At 45.6% G+C, this 19074-nt stretch overlaps 1 protein-coding gene across 1 annotated transcript in view; it reads left to right on the top strand.

Annotated features, from left to right (window-relative positions):
* LOC5514231 overlaps positions 1–18576 on the top strand; it is a 44938-nt gene extending 26362 nt beyond the window's left edge. The window contains exons 29-38 of the mRNA XM_048725812.1: positions 17–211; positions 666–746; positions 5660–5995; positions 12430–12465; positions 13182–13328; positions 15125–15256; positions 16406–16628; positions 16768–16790; positions 16900–17007; positions 17149–18576. Coding sequence (XP_048581769.1) covers positions 17–211; positions 666–746; positions 5660–5995; positions 12430–12465; positions 13182–13328; positions 15125–15256; positions 16406–16628; positions 16768–16790; positions 16900–17007; positions 17149–17495 — 1628 coding nt within the window. The 3' untranslated portion in view covers positions 17496–18576. The remainder of the gene's footprint in view (positions 1–16; positions 212–665; positions 747–5659; positions 5996–12429; positions 12466–13181; positions 13329–15124; positions 15257–16405; positions 16629–16767; positions 16791–16899; positions 17008–17148) is intronic.
* The last annotated feature ends 498 nt before the right edge of the window (positions 18577–19074 follow it).

Below are 19074 nucleotides of genomic sequence, written 5' to 3' on the forward strand. Positions count from 1 at the left end.
CTCTTGCTGTTTTTAGAATTAAAGTTTGATTACGTTGAGATACGAGATGGAAAGAGAAGCTACTCGAGCCTGCTGACTCCATACCTAGGGATCAGCGGTAAAAATTTGAGAACAAGAACTTACGTGGCCTCTACTAACTCCATGTGGATAAAATTCACGTCGGATTCATCTATTATCGACAAGGGTTTCAAGCTAAACTACTACATTACTAGTAAGTGGGGACATCCAAGCCTTGAGAGTATATCATCTGTGTTATCGAATACACCAAAAACTGGAAATCGACTCTGCCAGAGTCGATTTCCAGTTTTTGGTGTATTATATTCATTGTTCTGGTACGAGATCGCGACAGTTTGGGCTTTTTGATTTTATCTGTGTTATCGATATATTTATAAACTTGACCATACTCCGCTGCTGTTACACCATCTTTGTCATAATAATCAAAAGAGGCATTATCGTTATTATCGTCTCCATATTCATTATCACAATTATCGTTTGTAGACATCACAATAGGATTAATTATCTCTATCATCATCATCACTACTAGACATTAATTTCATCTCCATTCTTTTTTTTCATTTTCTTTTCATTCTGCTACTGCTACTGATTTTCTTGTCAACATTGCCAAGAATTTGCTCTATTTTTGATTGTCGTTTTATTCACCTCAGGTCCAACCACGACGTTAAGTCCTGTACCACCCACATCCTTGCCAATGAGCAGCCTGCCAAATGTCCAAATGGTGCAAGGAAGTAAGAGAAAGCATGTCACACCAATACAATCTGTATTGCTGGCAAAAATATATTATAGTAGCCCTTTCATCCCTTTCTGTTAAGGTCCAAACAAATGATTCAAACTATAGCACAGAAATATGCTCATGAGTGATGTAATAAGTTGACTTGAAGGCTTTTTATTCACCTATTTTATTAACACAGTACAAAACATGGCGGACTACACGAGGAACTCATCCGGGTGCGCATGTGCGAAAGATATGCTAATTAACCGGAAGTAAAAGTACAACATCCCCTTCTCTAAGCTGAAAAGCTGAAAAATTATATGAGTACAAATGTGACTGGTAGTGTCCAATTAGGGGTGTAAAAAAAAAACAAAGAACTTTGCAGTACTAATAATAACATAGTTCAATATCTAATGTTTGTGTAGCAAATGCTACAAGTTCAGTCTGTCTGGGGGCTTCACTGTCCGTGTTGATCTGCGTAATGGTGGACCACTTTGGGTAGGTGTGGACTTCGCAGGGGTACCAGGTGTAGACGTCCTTGGCTCTGTTGGGGGTTGGTTGCCGTTAGGTGCTGGTTCTGCTACAGGCTCGTAGTCATCAGTAGCTGAGGTATTATTCAAGCTTAGTTTTTCACCTGTGGGACGAATGTGTCTGCGGTTTCTGGTGAGAGTACTGCCATTGGCCATGTCCACAATGTGCGAGCGTGGGGTTGGCGCAACGGCTCGAACTATTCCTGGCTCCCATTTGGAGTTGAGGGGGTTGAAGACTCTGACAGCGTCCTGAGGGTAGACAGGCTGTAGACACTTGGAAGTCCTGTCGTAATATGATTTCTGTCGGTCTTGTCTGGCTTGCAGCTTGACATTGGCATCATAGTCAGGTTTGTTCAGTAGTGCATGCCTGGAAGTAGCTGGTAGGTTAGACTGATATATTCTGGAATTTAGCAACTCTGCTGGTGATGGCAGGGTGTGACCCAAAGGGGTTGTTCTCAGGCACAGCATGGCTAGATGTGGGTCTTGCCCTGATTCCTTGCATTTTTTAAGGAGATCCTTGACAGTTTGCACATTTCTCTCTATGAAGCCATTAGCCTCCTTGTAGTATGGGCTTGTAGTTGTATGAATAAATCCATAGGTGCTGCTGAAAACCTTGAATAGAGCAGACGTAAACTGGGTGTCATGTCCTGTGACAAGTTTGTCTGGTATGCCATGTTCCTCAAATATTCCTTTGAGGTGAGCGATGACAGTAGATGATTGGATGTTAGTTAGCCTGCGCACAATTGGGAACTTACTGTAGTAATCAGAGAGTAGTAAGTATGGTGAACCGTTCCAGGAGAACAAGTCAGATGCTAGGGTGTGCCAGGGCCTTGGTGGAACATCATGAGGCATTAGCGGTTCTTTAGTGTTCATGGACTGATTATGCTGACAGGGAGCACAACTCTTGACCATGTTGTCGATGTCGGCATTGATGTTCGCCCAAAAGACTGATCCCTTGGCTCTGAGCTTGCATTTTTCCGCACCCTGGTGTGCATAGTGTAGCTGCTGTAGAACATCTGGTTGCAGGGTCTTTGGAATTACAATTCGGGTACCCTTCAGGACCAATCCATCGGCGACAGTAAGTTCGTCACGATAGTTCCAGTATGGGTGTAGTAACTCAGGGCATTCAGCTCTTTTGTTTGGCCAACCTTGGGCGATGACGGCACGGAGTGAGTGAAGTGTTGTGTCCTTCCTCGTCTCCTCTTGGATCTGCGTTATCCTAGTAGGGCTAGCATTGAGGTGCAAGTGTAGCTCATGTATAGAGACATCAAGTCCAGCGATAGTGTCACCGGGACTTGGGTTAAGTCGTGAGAGGGCGTCGGCCAGGGGTATGTCCTTCCCTGGGACATATCGAATGTCGATGTCGTATTTCTGTATCCGCAGCATCATCCTGGCAATGCGGGGTGGCGCGCTGGCCAGATGCTTTTTGAATATTGCCTCCAGTGGCTTGTGGTCCGTGTGGACCTGGACGTGGCGTCCATAAGCGTAGTAGTGGAATTTCTCGAGACCATGGACGACTGCAAGCATTTCCCTTTCTATGTTGGAGTACCTCCTCTCGGTTTCAGTGAGTAGCTTACTTCTGTACTCCACAGGGCCTTTATCTTGGATGAGTGTCGCGCCGAGGCCACGTTGAGATGCATCCACCTGGATTACGACAGGCTTGGTGCTGTCGAAATACTGCAGCGAGGCTGGCGATGTGATGAGTTTCTTGATGTCATCTACAGCTTTCTGGTGTTCTGGGCACCACTGGAATTGACTACTTTTCCTTGTCAAGTCCCAGAGGACCGCTGCTGTTGAAGCGAGGTTGGGTATGAAACGGCTAAGGTATTGCGTCATACCTAGGAAGACTTGGAGATCTGTGAGGCTCGTTGAAGGATCCATGTTGTTGATGGCTTCAACCTTAGCAGGGTCAAGTTTCAGACCATCTGCAATTAGGGTGTGTCCGAAGAAGACAAGTTCCTTGCTGGCAATTTTGCATTTGTCAGCATTGAATTTCAGACCAGTTTCCCGGGCACGCTCCATTACTGCTTTCAGGTTATTGTCATGCTCCTTACGGTTGCGTCCGTAAACAACTATGTCGTCTGTGATGCCTGTCACCCCAGGTAAGTCACCAAAGGTTTCATCGACCTTCTTTTGGAAGATGTCCTGAGCACAAATCAGACCAAAGGGTAGTCGTAGGAATCTGAATCTTCCATGGGGAGAGTTGAATGTTGTATAGAGTGAGCTTTCCTGGTCAAGCTTTATGTTCCAATAACCGCTGCGGGCGTCAACTATGGAGAAGTACTCGGATCCACTTAGCTTTGATAAGACTTCATCAAGAGTGGGTGTACGATGATGTGGACGTTTGATGGCGCAGTTGAGGTCCTTTGGATCAAGGCAGAGTCGTATGGAGCCATTCCGCTTTGTGGAACAGACTAGCGAGTTGACCCAGTCAGTGGGTTCATCAACCTTGGTGATGATTCCTTGCTGTACGAGGGATTCCAACTCCTTGCGCAGAGGCTCCTGAAGTGCTTCAGGGACTCGTCGTGGCGGGTGAACCACAGCGGGTACTGTAGGGTCAAGTGTGATATGGAATTCTCCGCTGAAGCATCCGATGCCTTCGAAGCAGTCAGCATACTGTCTTAGTAGAGCTGCCTTTGCCTCAGGGTCATCCTTGGGTACTTGAGCTGGTCGTATTTCGGCTGGCTCAGCCTGGTCTTTGCTTAGACTGTGGTTAAGGGTTACAAGCTTCATTGCAGTACATGTGGGTAGTCCTAGGATTGTAGGTCCTGTCGTGTTTACAACATGAAATTCATGAGGGCTGGACTGACCGTTATGTAGTAAAGTGAGGTTGCAGGTACCGTAGTGTTGTACTTCATGGCCTCCATATGCTGTTATCCTTGTATCTGATGGGGCTAAGCTGAGGGGCTTGCCGTCTATGTCGCAGAGTGACTCTGGATAGATGTGCTTGTAGTTGCTTAATGGGATCACATTTCCTTCAGCACCAGTGTCAATCTTGCATAATAGTGGTAGTGTCCCGTTACTCGAGTTAACCTGTATGTTGACGAGCGCTTGAGTGATCTGTCGAGACATACTATCAATGGTCAGAGAGTGAAAATATAACTGTGGGGAATCTAGGGGCTCAGGTGCAGTGCTAGCATTCTCATTGCTCAGGGTGTTTATCTGTTGCTTTGATTTGTTCCGGTTTCCCCGCCTGCCTCTTCCCCTCGGGGTGGGACCTTGGGGTTTGGTGGAACGGCAAACCTTGGCCCAGTGGTTTGGTTTCCCACAGTTGCTGCATTTTGTTCCGTTTGCGGGGCACAGGGATTTTTGTGTCACATTATGGCTAGTGCCACAGTTCCCACAAGTTTGTATTTGTTTATTTTCACGTGAGTGTGTCTTGGGATGTGAAGAAGGGCTTTTGTGGGTTGTTGCGTGTACAGGTATAGTGTTTGTGCCTCTAATATCTTGTAACTGAGCCGAAGTGGCTTCCTCAGTCCTGGCTATGTCTATTGCCTTAGCGAGCGTTAGAGTTTTGTCTAACTCGAGGAGTTTAGCCTGGACACGTGGGCGGCGAGACCCGAAAATTAGAGCGTCAATAATGTGTTCGTCTACATTATCATACCTGCATTCGCTGGCTAGCAATCTTACTTTCTTTATAAATGAATCCACTGGTTCATCGTCCTTTTGCTTCAGAGTGCGTAGTTTAAATCGTGCTAAGCGAAAATTGCTCTTGGGGGCGACGTATTCTTCAAACTTCTCCCAGTAAGTTGACAGCTTTTTCTTCTCGTCTGAGGTTAGCGACCACGTAGAAACTAATTCAATTCCTTCTTCTCCCGTCCATATCAACAGATAACTGACCTTTTCTTCCTCCGATTTGGACTTAAGCGGGCCAGAAAAGTACAATTCGACGGTTGCCTTGAACTTTTTTAGCGCTTGTTGAAGATCGGTTGCATTCCAGTCCATACGAGGGCTAGTGAGTCCAGTGAGTTCGGCCATTTTCCTTGTGTAAACTTGCTAGATTTCTCGTAAAATACCGACCTGGTATGTTTGAGAGTGATTTTCCTTCAGTTTGCTTCTGACACCATGTAATAAGTTGACTTGAAGGCTTTTTATTCACCTATTTTATTAACACAGTACAAAACATGGCGGACTACACGAGGAACTCATCCGGGTGCGCATGTGCGAAAGATATGCTAATTAACCGGAAGTAAAACTACAACAAGTGAATTTTGATCTTGAATGAAATAACTCGTTTTGGTTTCTGCTTTTAACGATGTTACGGAGTATCCAGTGACCACGTGATCTAACGGCGTCACACAATACCACTGCTTTACATGACCATTTTTTTCTGCTCTAGCTTATGATGGCGTCACCTAATAACGATGCTTAACATGACCAAATTTTTTTTCTGTTTTAGATTGTAATGGCGTCACACAGTATCCAGGAGACACATTTGGCTATTTAGACTTTTATCACAATCGGGGCTATATTCAAAGTCCTCGTTATCCAAACAGTTACCCAAATAACATGGATTGCCGCTGGACCATAATAGTGCAGGCTGGTTTTATTGTGCGCATTACTGTCGCTGTCTTCGAGCTTGCAGTGAATGATTTCCTTCATATGTCAAATGTCAAGTCGACGCAGGCCGCTGAAGGAAATAAAACATACTATTCCAAGGATAACTTTGCGCTGGTTTGGTTCCAAAGCAATGGTTATGGGACGGCCAAAGGTTTTTATCTCACCTACGAGAAAGGTAGGCATGGGGTTGCAGTCGATTGTTGGTGCATAGGGGGGGAGAGAGGTTTAGGTGGGTGGATAAACAGTGTTTAGCAACATTTCAATTGTGACTTCAAAAAACAGTAAAGCTATAAAAAAAAGGAGTTCGCGTATTTGAGAGTGCGAGTATGAGAAAGTATTATCAGGTTATAGTACGAGAGTGTGAGAGTATGTGAAAGTGTAAGAGTACGACAGAGTGAGAGTACGACAGAGTATGAGAGTACGTCAGAGTGTGAGAGTACGAGAGAGTGTGAGAGTACGACAGAGTATGAGAGTACGTCAGAGTGTGACAGTACGAGAGAGTGTGAGAGTACGTCAGAGTGTGAGAGTACGACATAGTGCGAGAGTACGAGAGAGTGTGAGAGTACGAGAGAGTGTGAGAGTACGACAGATTGTGAGAGTACGACAGTGTGAGAGTACGAGAGAGTGTGAGAGTACAAGAGAGTGTGAGAGTACAAGAGAGTGTGAGAGTACAAGAGAGTGTGGGAGTACGACAAAGTGTGAGAGTACGAAAGAGTGAGAGTACGTCAGAGTGTGAGAGTACAACAGAGTGTGAGTGTACAAGAAAGTGAGAGTACGACATAGTGTGAGAGTACGAGAGAGTGTGAGAGTAGGACAGAGTGAGAGTACGACAGAGTGTGAGAGTACGACAGAGTGTGAGAGTACGTCAGAGTGTGAGAGTACGAGAGAGTGAGAGTACGAGAGAGTGTGAGAGTACGAGAGAGTGGTGAGTACGACAGAAAGTGAGAGTACGTCATAGTGTGAGAGTACGACAGAATGTGAGAGTACGTCGGAGTGTGAAAGTACGTCAGAGTGTGCGAGTACGACAGAGTGTGAGAGTACGAGAGAGTGTGAGAGTACGAAAGAGAGTGAGAGTACGTCAGAATGTGAGAGTACGACAGAGTGTTAGTGTACGAGAGAGTGTGAGAGTACGTCAGAGTGTGAGAGTACGAGAGAGTGTGAGAGTACGTCAGAGTGTGAGAGTACGACAGAATGTGAGAGTACGTCGGAGTGTGAAAGTACGTCAGAGTGTGCGAGTACGACAGAGTGTGAGAGTACGAGAGAGTGTGAGAGTACGAAAGAGAGTGTGAGAGTACGACAGAGTGTGAGAGTACGACAGAGTGAGAGTACGAGAGAGTGTGAGAGTACGTCAGAATGTGAGAGTACGAGAGAGTGTGAGAGTAGGACAGAGTGTGAGAGTACGACAGAGTGTGAGAGTACGACAGAGTGTGAGAGTACGTCAGAGTGTGAGAGTACGAGAGAGTGAGAGTACGAGAGAGTGTGAGAGTACGAGAGAGTGTGAGAGTACGACAGAGTGAGAGTACGAGAGGGTGTGAGAGTAGGACAGAGTGTGACAGTACGACAGAGTGAGAGTACGAGAGAGTGTGAGAGTACGACAGAGTGAGAGTACGAGAGAGTGTGAGAGTACGACAGAGTGTGAGAGTACGACAGAGTGTGAGAGTACGACAGGGTGTGAGAGTACGACAGAGTGTGAGAGTACGAGAGAGTGTGAGAGTACGACAGTGTGAGAGTACGAGAGAGTGTGAGAGTACAAGAGAGTGTGAGAGTACAAGAGAGTGTGAGAGTACAAGAGAGTGTGAGAGTACGAGAGAGTGTGAGAGTAGGACAGAGTGTGAGAGTACGAGAGAGTGTGAGAGTACAAGAGAGTGTGAGAGTACAAGAGAGTGTGAGAGTACGAGAGAGTGTGAGAGTACGAGAGAGTGTGAGAGTAGGACAGAGTGTGAGAGTACGAGAGAGTGTGAGAGTACGACAGTGTGAGAGTACGAGAGAGTGTGAGAGTACAAGAGAGTGTGAGAGTACAAGAGAGTGTGAGAGTACAAGAGAGTGTGAGAGTACGAGAGATTGTGAGAGTACGAGAGAGTGTGAGAGTACGAGAGAGTGTGAGATTAGGACAGAGTGTGAGAGTACGAGAGAGTGTGAGAGTACGAGAGAGTATGAGAGTACGAGAGAGTGAGAGTACGACAGAGTGAGAGTACGAGAGAGTGTGAGAGTACGACAGAGTGTGAGAGTACGAGAGAGTGTGAGAGTACGACAGAGTGTGAGAGTACGAGAGAGTGTGAGAGTACGACATTGTGAGAGTACGAGAGGGTGTGAGAGTAGGACAGAGTGTGAGAGTACGACAGAGTGTGAGAGTACGTCAGAGTGTGAGAGTACGACAGAGTGTGAGAGTACGACAGAGTGTGAGAGTACGAGAGAGTGTGAGAGTACGACAGAGTGTGAGAGTACGAGAGAGTGTGAGAGTACGACATTGTGAGAGTACGAGAGAGTGTGAGAGTACGACAGTGTGAGAGTACGAGAGAGTGTGAGAGTACGTCAGAATGTGAGAGTACGACAGAGTGTTAGTGTACGAGAGAGTGTGAGAGTACGTCAGAGTGTGAGAGTACGAGAGAGTGTGAGAGTACGTCAGAGTGTGAGAGTACGACATAGTGCGAGAGTACGAGAGGGTGTGAGAGTACGAGAGAGTGTGAGAGTACGACAGAGTGTGAGAGTACGACAGAGTGAGAGTACGAGAGAGTGTGAGAGTACGTCAGAATGTGAGAGTACGAGAGAGTGTGAGAGTAGGACAGAGTGTGAGAGTACGACAGAGTGTGAGAGTACGACAGAGTGTGAGAGTACGTCAGAGTGTGAGAGTACGAGAGAGTGAGAGTACGAGAGAGTGTGAGAGTACGAGAGAGTGTGAGAGTACGACAGAGTGAGAGTACGAGAGGGTGTGAGAGTAGGACAGAGTGTGAGAGTACGACAGAGTGAGAGTACGAGAGAGTGTGAGAGTACGACAGAGTGAGAGTACGAGAGAGTGTGAGAGTACGACAGAGTGTGAGAGTACGACAGAGTGTGAGAGTACGACAGGGTGTGAGAGTACGACAGAGTGTGAGAGTACGAGAGAGTGTGAGAGTACGACAGTGTGAGAGTACGAGAGAGTGTGAGAGTACAAGAGAGTGTGAGAGTACAAGAGAGTGTGAGAGTACAAGAGAGTGTGAGAGTACGAGAGAGTGTGAGAGTAGGACAGAGTGTGAGAGTACGAGAGAGTGTGAGAGTACAAGAGAGTGTGAGAGTACAAGAGAGTGTGAGAGTACGAGAGAGTGTGAGAGTAGGACAGAGTGTGAGAGTACGAGAGAGTGTGAGAGTACGACAGTGTGAGAGTACGAGAGAGTGTGAGAGTACAAGAGAGTGTGAGAGTACAAGAGAGTGTGAGAGTACAAGAGAGTGTGAGAGTACGAGAGATTGTGAGAGTACGAGAGAGTGTGAGAGTACGAGAGAGTGTGAGAGTAGGACAGAGTGTGAGAGTACGAGAGAGTGTGAGAGTGTGAGAGTACGAGAGAGTATGAGAGTACGAGAGAGTGAGAGTACGACAGAGTGAGAGTACGAGAGAGTGTGAGAGTACGACAGAGTGTGAGAGTACGAGAGAGTGTGAGAGTACGACAGAGTGTGAGAGTACGACAGAGTGTGAGAGTACGGCAGAGTGTGAGAGTACGACAGAGAGTGAGAGTACGACAGAGTGAGAGTACGAGAGAGTGTGAGAGTACGACAGAGTGTGAGAGTACGGCAGAGTGTGAGAGTACGACAGAGTGTGAGAGTACGAGAGAGTGTGAGAGTACGACAGAGTGTGAGAGTACGAGAGAGTGTGAGAGTACGAGAGAGTGTGAGAGTACGAGAGAGTGTGAGAGTACAAGAGAGTGTGGGAGTACGAGAGAGTGTGAGAGTACGAGAGAGTATGAGAGTACGAGAGAGTGAGAGTACGAGAGAGTGTGAGAGTAGGACAGAGTGTGAGAGTACGAGAGAGTGTGAGAGTACGAGAGAGTGAGAGTACGAGAGAGTGTGAGAGTAGGACAGAGTGTGAGAGTACGACAGAGTATGAGAGTACGAGAGAGTGAGAGTACGAGAGAGTGTGAGAGTACGAGAGAGTGAGAGTACGAGAGAGTGTGAGAGTACGAGAGAGTGAGAGTACGACAGTGTGAGAGTACGAGAGAGTGAGAGTACTGCAGAGTGTGAGAGTACGAGAGAGTGTGAGAGTACAACAGAGTGTGAGAGTACGAGAGAGTGTGAGAGTACGAGAGAGTGTGAGAGTACGTCAGAGTGTGAGAGTACGAGAGAGTGTGAGAGTACGTCAGAGTGTGAGAGTACGACACAGTGTGAGAGTACGACAGAGTGTGAGAGTACGAGAGATTGAGAGTACGTCAGAGTGTGAGAGAACGAGAAGGTGTTATAGTACGAGAAGGTGTTATAGTACGAGAAGGTGTTATAGTACGAGAAGGTGTTATAGTACGAGAAGGTGTTATAGTACGAGAAGGTGTTGTAGTACGAGAAGGTGTTATAGTTCGAGAAGGTGTTATAGTACGAGAAGGTGTTATAGTACGAGAAAGTGTTATAGTACGAGAAGATGTTATAGTACGAGAAGGTGTTATAGTACGAGAAGGTGTTATAGTACGAGAAGGTGTTATAGTACGAGAAGGTGTTATAGTACGAGAAGGTGTTATAGTACGAGAAGGTGTTATAGTACGAGAAGGTGTTATAGTACGAGAAGGTGTTGTAGTACGAGAAGGTGTTATAGTTCGAGAAGATGTTATAGTACGAGAAGGTGTTCTAGTACGAGAAGGTGTTATAGTACGAGAAGGTGTTATAGTACGAGAAGGTGTTATAGTACGAGAAGGTGTTATAGTACGAGAAGGTGTTGTAGTACGAGAAGGTGTTATAGTTCGAGAAGGTGTTATAGTACGAGAAGGTGTTATAGTACGAGAAGGTGTTGTAGTACGAGAAGGTGTTATAGTTCGAGAAGGTGTTATAGTACGAGAAGGTGTTATAGTACGAAAAGGTGTTATAGTACGAGAAGGTGTTATAGTACGAGAAGGTGTTATAGTACGAGAAGGTGTTATAGTACGAGAAGGTGTTATAGTACGAGAAGGTGTTATAATACGAGAAGGTGTTATAGTACGAGAAGGTGTTATAGTACGAGAAGGTGTTGTAGTACGAGAAGGTGTTATAGTTCGAGAAGGTGTTATAGTACGAGAAGGTGTTATAGTACGAGAAGGTGTTGTAGTACGAGAAGGTGTTATAGTTCGAGAAGATGTTATAGTACGAGAAGGTGTTCTAGTACGAGAAGGTGTTATAGTACGAGAAGGTGTTATAGTACGAGAAGGTGTTATAGTACGAGAAGGTGTTATAGTACGAGAAGGTGTTATAGTACGAGAAGGTGTTATAGTACGAGAAGGTGTTATAGTACGAGAAGGTGTTGTAGTACGAGAAGGTGTTATAGTTCGAGAAGGTGTTATAGTACGAGAAGGTGTTATAGTACGAGAAGGTGTTATAGTACGAGAAGGTGTTATAGTACGAGAAGGTGTTATAGTACGAGAAGGTGTTGTAGTACGAAAAGGTGTTATAGTACGAGAAGTTGTTATAGTACGAGAAGGTGTTATAGTACGAGAAGGTGTTATAGTACGAGAAGGTGTTATAGTACGAGAAGTTGTTATAGTACGAGAAGGTGTTATAGTACGAGAAGGTGTTATAGTACGAGAAGTTGTTATAGTACGAGAAGGTGTTATAGTACGAGAAGGTGTTATAGTACGAGAAGGTGTTATAGTACGAGAAGTTGTTATAGTACGAGAAGGTGTTATAGTACGAGAAAGTGTTATAGTTCGAGAAGGTGTTATAGTACGAGAAGGTGTTATAGTACGAGAAGGTGTTATAGTTCGAGAAGGTGTTATAGTACGAGAAGGTGTTATAGTTCGAGAAGGTGTTATAGTACGAGAAGGTGTTATAGTACGAGAAGGTGTTATAGTACGAGAAGGTGTTATAGTTCGAGAAGGTGTTATAGTACGAGAAGGTGTTATAGTACGAAAAGGTGTTATAGTACGAGAAGGTGTTATAGTACGAGAAGGTGTTGTAGTACGAAAAGGTGTTATAGTACGAGAAGGTGTTATAGTACGAGAAAGTGTTATAGTACGAGAAGGTGTTATAGTACGAAAAGGTGTTATAGTACGAGAAGGTGTTATAGTACGAGAAGGTGTTATAGTACGAGAAGGTGTTCTAGTACGAGAAGGTGTTCTAGTACGAGAAGGTGTTCTAGTACGAGAGAGGAAGAGATTACTAGAGGGGGAGACTGCTCCATTCGTCTTCATGTGATCTTCACCCTTCTCACTTTCCGTTCGCTGATAAATGGTAGTTTTTTTAACCAGAGTAAAACAAGACAATATATAGAACCTAGCGTTAGCAATGCTTTTTTTGAGCTTTTTCTATGGCTGACTTTTATACCGACTTACTTAAATGGGAGCAACCTTTTCACCTTAATATCAATCATTTCAGAATGCATACAATAATGTCACTGCTCGCATGGTGATTACTTGATGGTCAATTGATTTCAATAGCTAATATTTGAATTCCTTGTAACTGTTTCAGTGTCTCAACCGTTGACGAAAGCTCCCACGACTGAATGTAAGAAATATTGTGATTTTCATCTTTATTAGCTAAAACCGTCATCAGGAGGAAGTAGATGTCCTAATCACCAGGGAAGGGGAGGGGGCGGGACTGTCCTTTAGGGAAATCAATCGACTGCTGTCTCTTATAGAGGGCTCATGCTAATGGTGGTCCGATACACACAAAACCACAAGTCCTTAATACTGTCCGCTTTATTTTCTGTAACTAACACTAGTGCTATTTCTCATCTTATCTTTTTAGGGCTAACAATTGCTTCGAACACGCCCAATGTGCTATCTCTTATAGTTAATAAATGCTTTTGCCAACACCCGAATTACTATCCCTTAGGGGGAGTAACCCCCCCCCCCCCCCTCATCATCATCAACAACATCATCATCACCATCATAATCATCACTATAACCATCATCAACAATTATTTTGTACACAATTTTGTATACACATTGTGTATTTCTATCAAATATGCGATTGTTGATACAGACTGAACACTTTCACAAGGTATAAATCAACACAAGGTTGAAAATGTATGTCTCCTCCGTTCAAAATACCTTTTCAACCTTGTGTTGATTTATACCTTGTCTACACCACGCCTGCGCACATCATCCAGTTTTTCTACAGCTTGTCTGTAGTCTTTCTAGTTATACCGTACACACTTTCACGGTTTGTCATTAATCTGACATATTCACCATCTAATCTTTTTATTGCGTGCTATGTAGCTAATCGTCATAGTCGCGACAACATGGGCTTTTCTGCTGGTAAGACCGCGGGGATAGCTGTTGGCGTTTGCATACCGATCGTCATCGTCATTATCGTCTTCGTGGTTCAGTTCCTGAGAGAGAAAAGAAAACGCAGCAACCAAGGAGGTTATACAGCTTTTAAAACCTTCCTTCTCTTATTAACCCCATCTTCATAGCTACCTACCATCCCCCTCCTTTGGCAAGAAATACGCCGCTTTCACTCCCCCAAACCTCTTAGCTACCTGCCACCCTTTATTCCTTCTTATCCTTCCCCTCACTTTCCCTGTCCTAGGCCGCCTAACACCCCTCCTCTCTCCTCTGTATAGTTACCTTTCGTGCCCCTACCCCTCCTTACTCTCCTAAGCGGAATTAACTACCTCAGCTACCTTATCCCACCCTTTCCCTTATCACCTAATATTACATTACCCTCCTGTCTCCTCCTGTCCAGTTTCCCCTCGTCCTCTACTCCTCCCCGTTCAGTTAACCTTTGTCCTCCATTCCCCGTTCAGTTACCCTTCGCCCTCCACTCCCCCTGTCCAGTTACCCTTCGTCCTCCACTCCCCCCTGTCCAGGTACCCTTCGGCTTAATTCCCCCGTTCAGTTACCCTATGTCCTCAACTCCCCCTTCTTCCTCCACTCCCCCTGTTAAGTTACCCTTTGTCCTCCACTCCCCCTGTCCAGTTAACCTTCGTCCTCCACTCCCCCTGTCCAGTTACCCTTCGTCCTCCACTTTCCCCTGTTCAGTTACCCTTCATCCTCCACTCCCCCTGTCCAGTTACCCTTTGTCCTCTACTCCTCCCCGTTCAGTTACCCTTTGTTCTCCACTCCCCCTGTCCAGTTACCCTTCTTCCTCCACTCCCCCTGTTCAGTTACCCTTCATCCTACACTCCCCCCTGTCCAGTTACCCTTCGTCCTCCACTCCCCCTGTCCAGTTACCCTTCGCCCTCCACTTTCCCCTGTTCAGTTACCCTTCATCCTCCACTCCCCTGTCCAGTTACCCTTCGTCCTCTACTCCTCCTGTCCAGTTACTCTTCGTCCTACACTCCCCCCTGTTCAGTTACCCTTCGTCCCTCACTCCCCCTGTCCAGTTACCCTTCGTCCTCCACTCCCCCCTGTCCAGTTACCCTTCTGCTTAATTCCCCCGTTCAGTTACCCTATGTCCTCCACTCCCCCTTCTTCCTCCACTCCCCCCTGTTCAGTTACCCTTCATCCTCCACTCCCCCTGTCCAGTTACTCTTCTTCCTACACTCCCCCTGTCCAGTTACTCTTCTTCCTCCACTCCCCCTGTTCAGTTACCCTTCATCCTCCACTCCCCCTGTCCAGTTACTCTTCTTCCTCCACTCCCCCTGTTCAGTTACCCTTCATCCTCCACTCCCCCTGTCCAGTTACTCTTCGTCCTACACTCCCCCTGTCCAGTTACTCTTCTTCCTCCACTCCCCCTGTCCAGTTACCCTTCGTCCTCCACTCCCCCCTGTTCAGTTACCCTTTGTCCTCCACTCCTCCCTGTACAGTTACCCTTCGTCCTCCACTTCCCCTGTCCAGTTAACCCCTCGTCCATCACTCCCCCCTGTTCAGTTACCCTTTGTCCTCAACTCCCCCTGTTCAGTTACCCTTCGTCCTCCACCCCCCTGTCCAGTTAACCTTCGTCCTCCACTCTCCCTGTCCAGTTACCCTTCGTCCTCCACTCCCCCTGTCAAGTTACCCTTCGCCCTCCACTTTCCCCCTGTTCAGTTACCCTTCGTCCTCCATTCTCACCTGCCATCTTTCTGAAACCCTTCCCTCCCTTCTTGAAGTGGCACTTTGTTTACTGATTCAACTGACCCGATATTTGTTGTATAAGATAGTAACAAAAGTCATCTTGATATTCAACACGAAAATTACGAAAGTATTTAATAGTCTCTTTTTTTACTGTCACAAAACAGTTCAGCACACGTTCGTGAACGAGGCCTACGACAACGACAACATGACTATGTCAGAGCCAAGCCGACAGCCGACCACTGCTACTGATAATGTGCCACATGCATTGTCCGCCGAGCCAAGCGTCTTTTACGCAGGTGGGGGATTATTATCATTATCAACATTACCGTCACCATCACCTCATCGTCACAGTCACCATCACCTCATCGTCAGAGTCACCATCACCTCACCGTCACAGTCACCATCACCTCATCGTCAGAGTCACCATCACCTCATCGTCACAGTCACCATCACCTCATCGTCAGAGTCACCATCACCTCACCGTCACCATCACCTCACCGTCACCATCACCATCACCTCATCGTCACAGTCACCATCACCATCACCTCTTCGTCACAGTCACCGTCACCATCACCTCATCGTCACAGTCACCGTCACCATCACCTCATCGTCACAGTCACCATCACCTCATCGTCAGAGTCACCATCACCTCACCGTCACCATCACCATCACCTCATCGTCACAGTCACCATCACCATCACCTCTTCGTCACAGTCACCGTCACCATCACCTCACCATCACCTTATCGTCACAGTCACCGTCACCATCACTTCATCGTCACCATCAACTCATCGTCACATTCACCGTCAACATCACCATCAGCATTACCGTCACCATCACCATCAGCATTACCGTCACCATCACCATCACCTCATCGTCACCATCATCATCACCATCACCATCATTTCAGCATCATCATATTACCAAACATCGCCTTTACCCCATCGTCACCATTACCGTCACCAACAGCATCAGCACCACCATCAGCATGAACATCAGCATCAGCAACACCACCAGCATCACCATCAGCAACACCATCATCATCATAATAATCATCGTCATCATCATCATCATCATTATATTTTTTTACACCCTTATACAATGACTGCAAACGATTATTTGTTCCGATAAGTTTTTACTTGGAAACATCTTAAAAAAGCGCATACGGTCTGGACTCGAGCAAACGCCCAATTTGTCCATCATATGATATGAAGGCCTGTCAATGATACCGTTGCTGTGAAAATAAAATTCCAAATTTCGAAAGATGGAAGTTTCCAAATTTTGGCAAGGCTGTACGCGAAATAGCGGCTGTTGTTTGTAACTGTTATTTACTGTAATTACTAGATACATGTGTTATTTGCTATAAATACTATATACATGTGTTATATGCTGTAGTTATTAGATGCTGTAATTACTAGATACTTTTTTTTCTTCAAATACCCTAGCGGTAGCACCGCCTCCATACAGCGCTGCCATGACAACTGGCGTCTACTTTATACCGACCAATCAGAACGGCAGTGTTGCCACAGCCCCACAGTATGCGCACCTGTACGCCACGCCCCCTCCCTACCAGGTTACGGCGACACCAGCGCCTGTCGCGACCCATGCCGCGGATACGCTTGGCTCCACTACAAGCATAGGCTCCGTTACAACACCAACCAACACGGGGTAAGGGTTACTGGTAAATGGTAATTACCGATGCTTTCCATGTTACCCCTGAACAGTGTGACTTTTAACTAATAGCGTATACCACCATTGTTACTATTGTATTTGTTTTTTTACTGAGTTATTCTCCTTGTTTTTGCAGGTCTACGGCGCCTTTTGAACGAGGTGAGTCGGCGAAAATTGTGCATAAAAGGAAATACAAGACAAGACGTTTAATTAGGCAATCGAAGGTGTCCCATGCCTACTGTTGACGTGATCCTTTTCTCTTTTTTAGCCAATCGCCTACCTCCTATTCGTCCCGGTGCGGGTGCCCAGGGCATGCCTACTGTTGACGTGACCGGGAACGCCACTAAAAAGGTCCTTCCGCAGCAGGATGAGGCTGGTCAGTATGCCAACTTATTATTGAACTTGATTGTTGGATAATTTATAGTCAAAGCGACATTCCGTCGTATTCCTGTCTTGTATTTGCCACTTTAATACTCCTAATGTACAAGCTTAATGTTTGAGTATTGCTAATTTGCAGGCCCCCTCCCGAACAAAGTCCCATTAACAACAGAGTTTCCGCCAAGCGACCAGCCTACTCCGACCCAACCCTCCCCTGTGCGTACGGTGTCCCCCACCCCGAGGGGTTTATCATTCGACACTGACGTTCCCTTCGAGTTTATCTGCCCAATCACAAACGAGATAATGAAACACCCCGTATCGATTGCTGATGGATACACGTACGAACGTCGAGCGATTAAATCGTGGCTTCGTCGGAATTCCAACAGCCCGATGACTAACGAACCTATTACGGACACAACACTTCGGCCCAACGATCATCTCCGAGCACGGATCGAGGAGTTTGTGTCGACACACTCTCTAGTCTAACTCACTTGACTCACTTGGTTCGTATACAAGTGCACAAGATACGAATTGATATATCAGACCTACTTTTAGCCCCTTGCAAACAGGGCAGCATTGCTTAACTGATCACAAGACAAAGGAAATTCTGGCAAATTTTAACGTGTGTACACAGAGCGTATGTCTTGACGACGCGGGGCTTCATGCAAACCCTTATTCATGTTTAACTTGTTTAACAAAGTACATGAATGGTTTTAATAGCTGCAAGGGAATCGTGTATTTATGTCAGAATAGATTTTCTCTGAATGAATTTTAAAGCCTTGAAATCAGGTAGAATTCAAGTGGTAGTCGTGATTTTGAATTCGCTCTACGCCGCGAGTTAGTATTATTGGCACGATAGCAGTCTTGCTTGAGAATCACCGCACAGTGATAAGAATGCAATTGTTTTATATACTTAAAAGTATTTTACGAAAGATGCAAACAGACTCATAGTTTCTTACCTACGAGTTTATAACGTATATCAAAAAGCGTAAGTCTGGCCCAAAGGGCTGTTGTCCAAATTATTGGGTCCCTGTGGAATAAATCGCGAAATCGAGGCTTTGATAGGTCGGCGTTAGTCGTTTTGGTCACTCCGATGGCTGAAGCCTAGCTTTCACGCTCAATATCCACAGGACCCCCATATATGTAAACACATTCACATTTTTGGACATAATATAGGGTGTTGGTCCACACGAAATTTATAGATAGCCTCTGGAATTGTAGTTGTTAATTGTAATATATATTTTAATATAATGTAAGATAAGATTGAAATAGCCTGCTTTCAATCCAAAACAGCCACCAAGATCGCAAGTTTCCTCTAGCAAAAACACCACCTCATGCCTGCTATATGAGGGTATACAGTATCATCTTCCGTGTGTTTCAAGAAATTCTGCATAGAACAGCTTTTTCTCTTCACGATGGGCTAAAGGCGCCATAACTTTCGAGATCAAATACGACAAACTAGAACACGCCAACAGGCCAAAGGAATGTGTTTTTTTGCTGGCGCACCAGTTGTGTGGTTGTTATTGTGGCATAAGATAAAACATTAAAGAATTTGTAAAAAAAAAAACATGGCGATTCATTGATGGATTGGTAATCGGTGGAAATAACTCATTTCCAACCTTCATTTCTCCTACTCTTGCCTTTCATCATAGTCCATCTCCAATACTCTTCTCGTTCTTCTATTTCCACCACCACACCAGCCCCTCCCCCATTCACTGCTATACCTTACTTACTCTCCCTCGCATTATTCAGTCCTCCTCTCTGTCTCTCTACCAAAGAGCCGTAGCTAAATGCTCCCACCAGCCCCACCCCGAATTTCACGGAAGACGTGGAAGAAAACGGCGTCTGTACCTCACCCTTGAATGAATGAAAAGAAAAAACTAAAACTTCCCCCTCCCCCGACAACATGTTCTAGCTACGGTTATTTCTCTATGTCTACATTCCTTCGAATAGAATCAAAAAGCCCAAACTGTCGTGATCTCGTACCAGAACAATGAATACACTACACCAAAAACTGAAATTCGACTCTGCCAAATTTTCGTCTTTTATAAGACTTCTTAAGGGC

The sequence above is a fragment of the Nematostella vectensis genome, chromosome 3 (assembly GCF_932526225.1).
Source record: "Nematostella vectensis chromosome 3, jaNemVect1.1, whole genome shotgun sequence".
Taxonomy (NCBI): Eukaryota; Metazoa; Cnidaria; class Anthozoa; order Actiniaria; family Edwardsiidae; genus Nematostella; species Nematostella vectensis.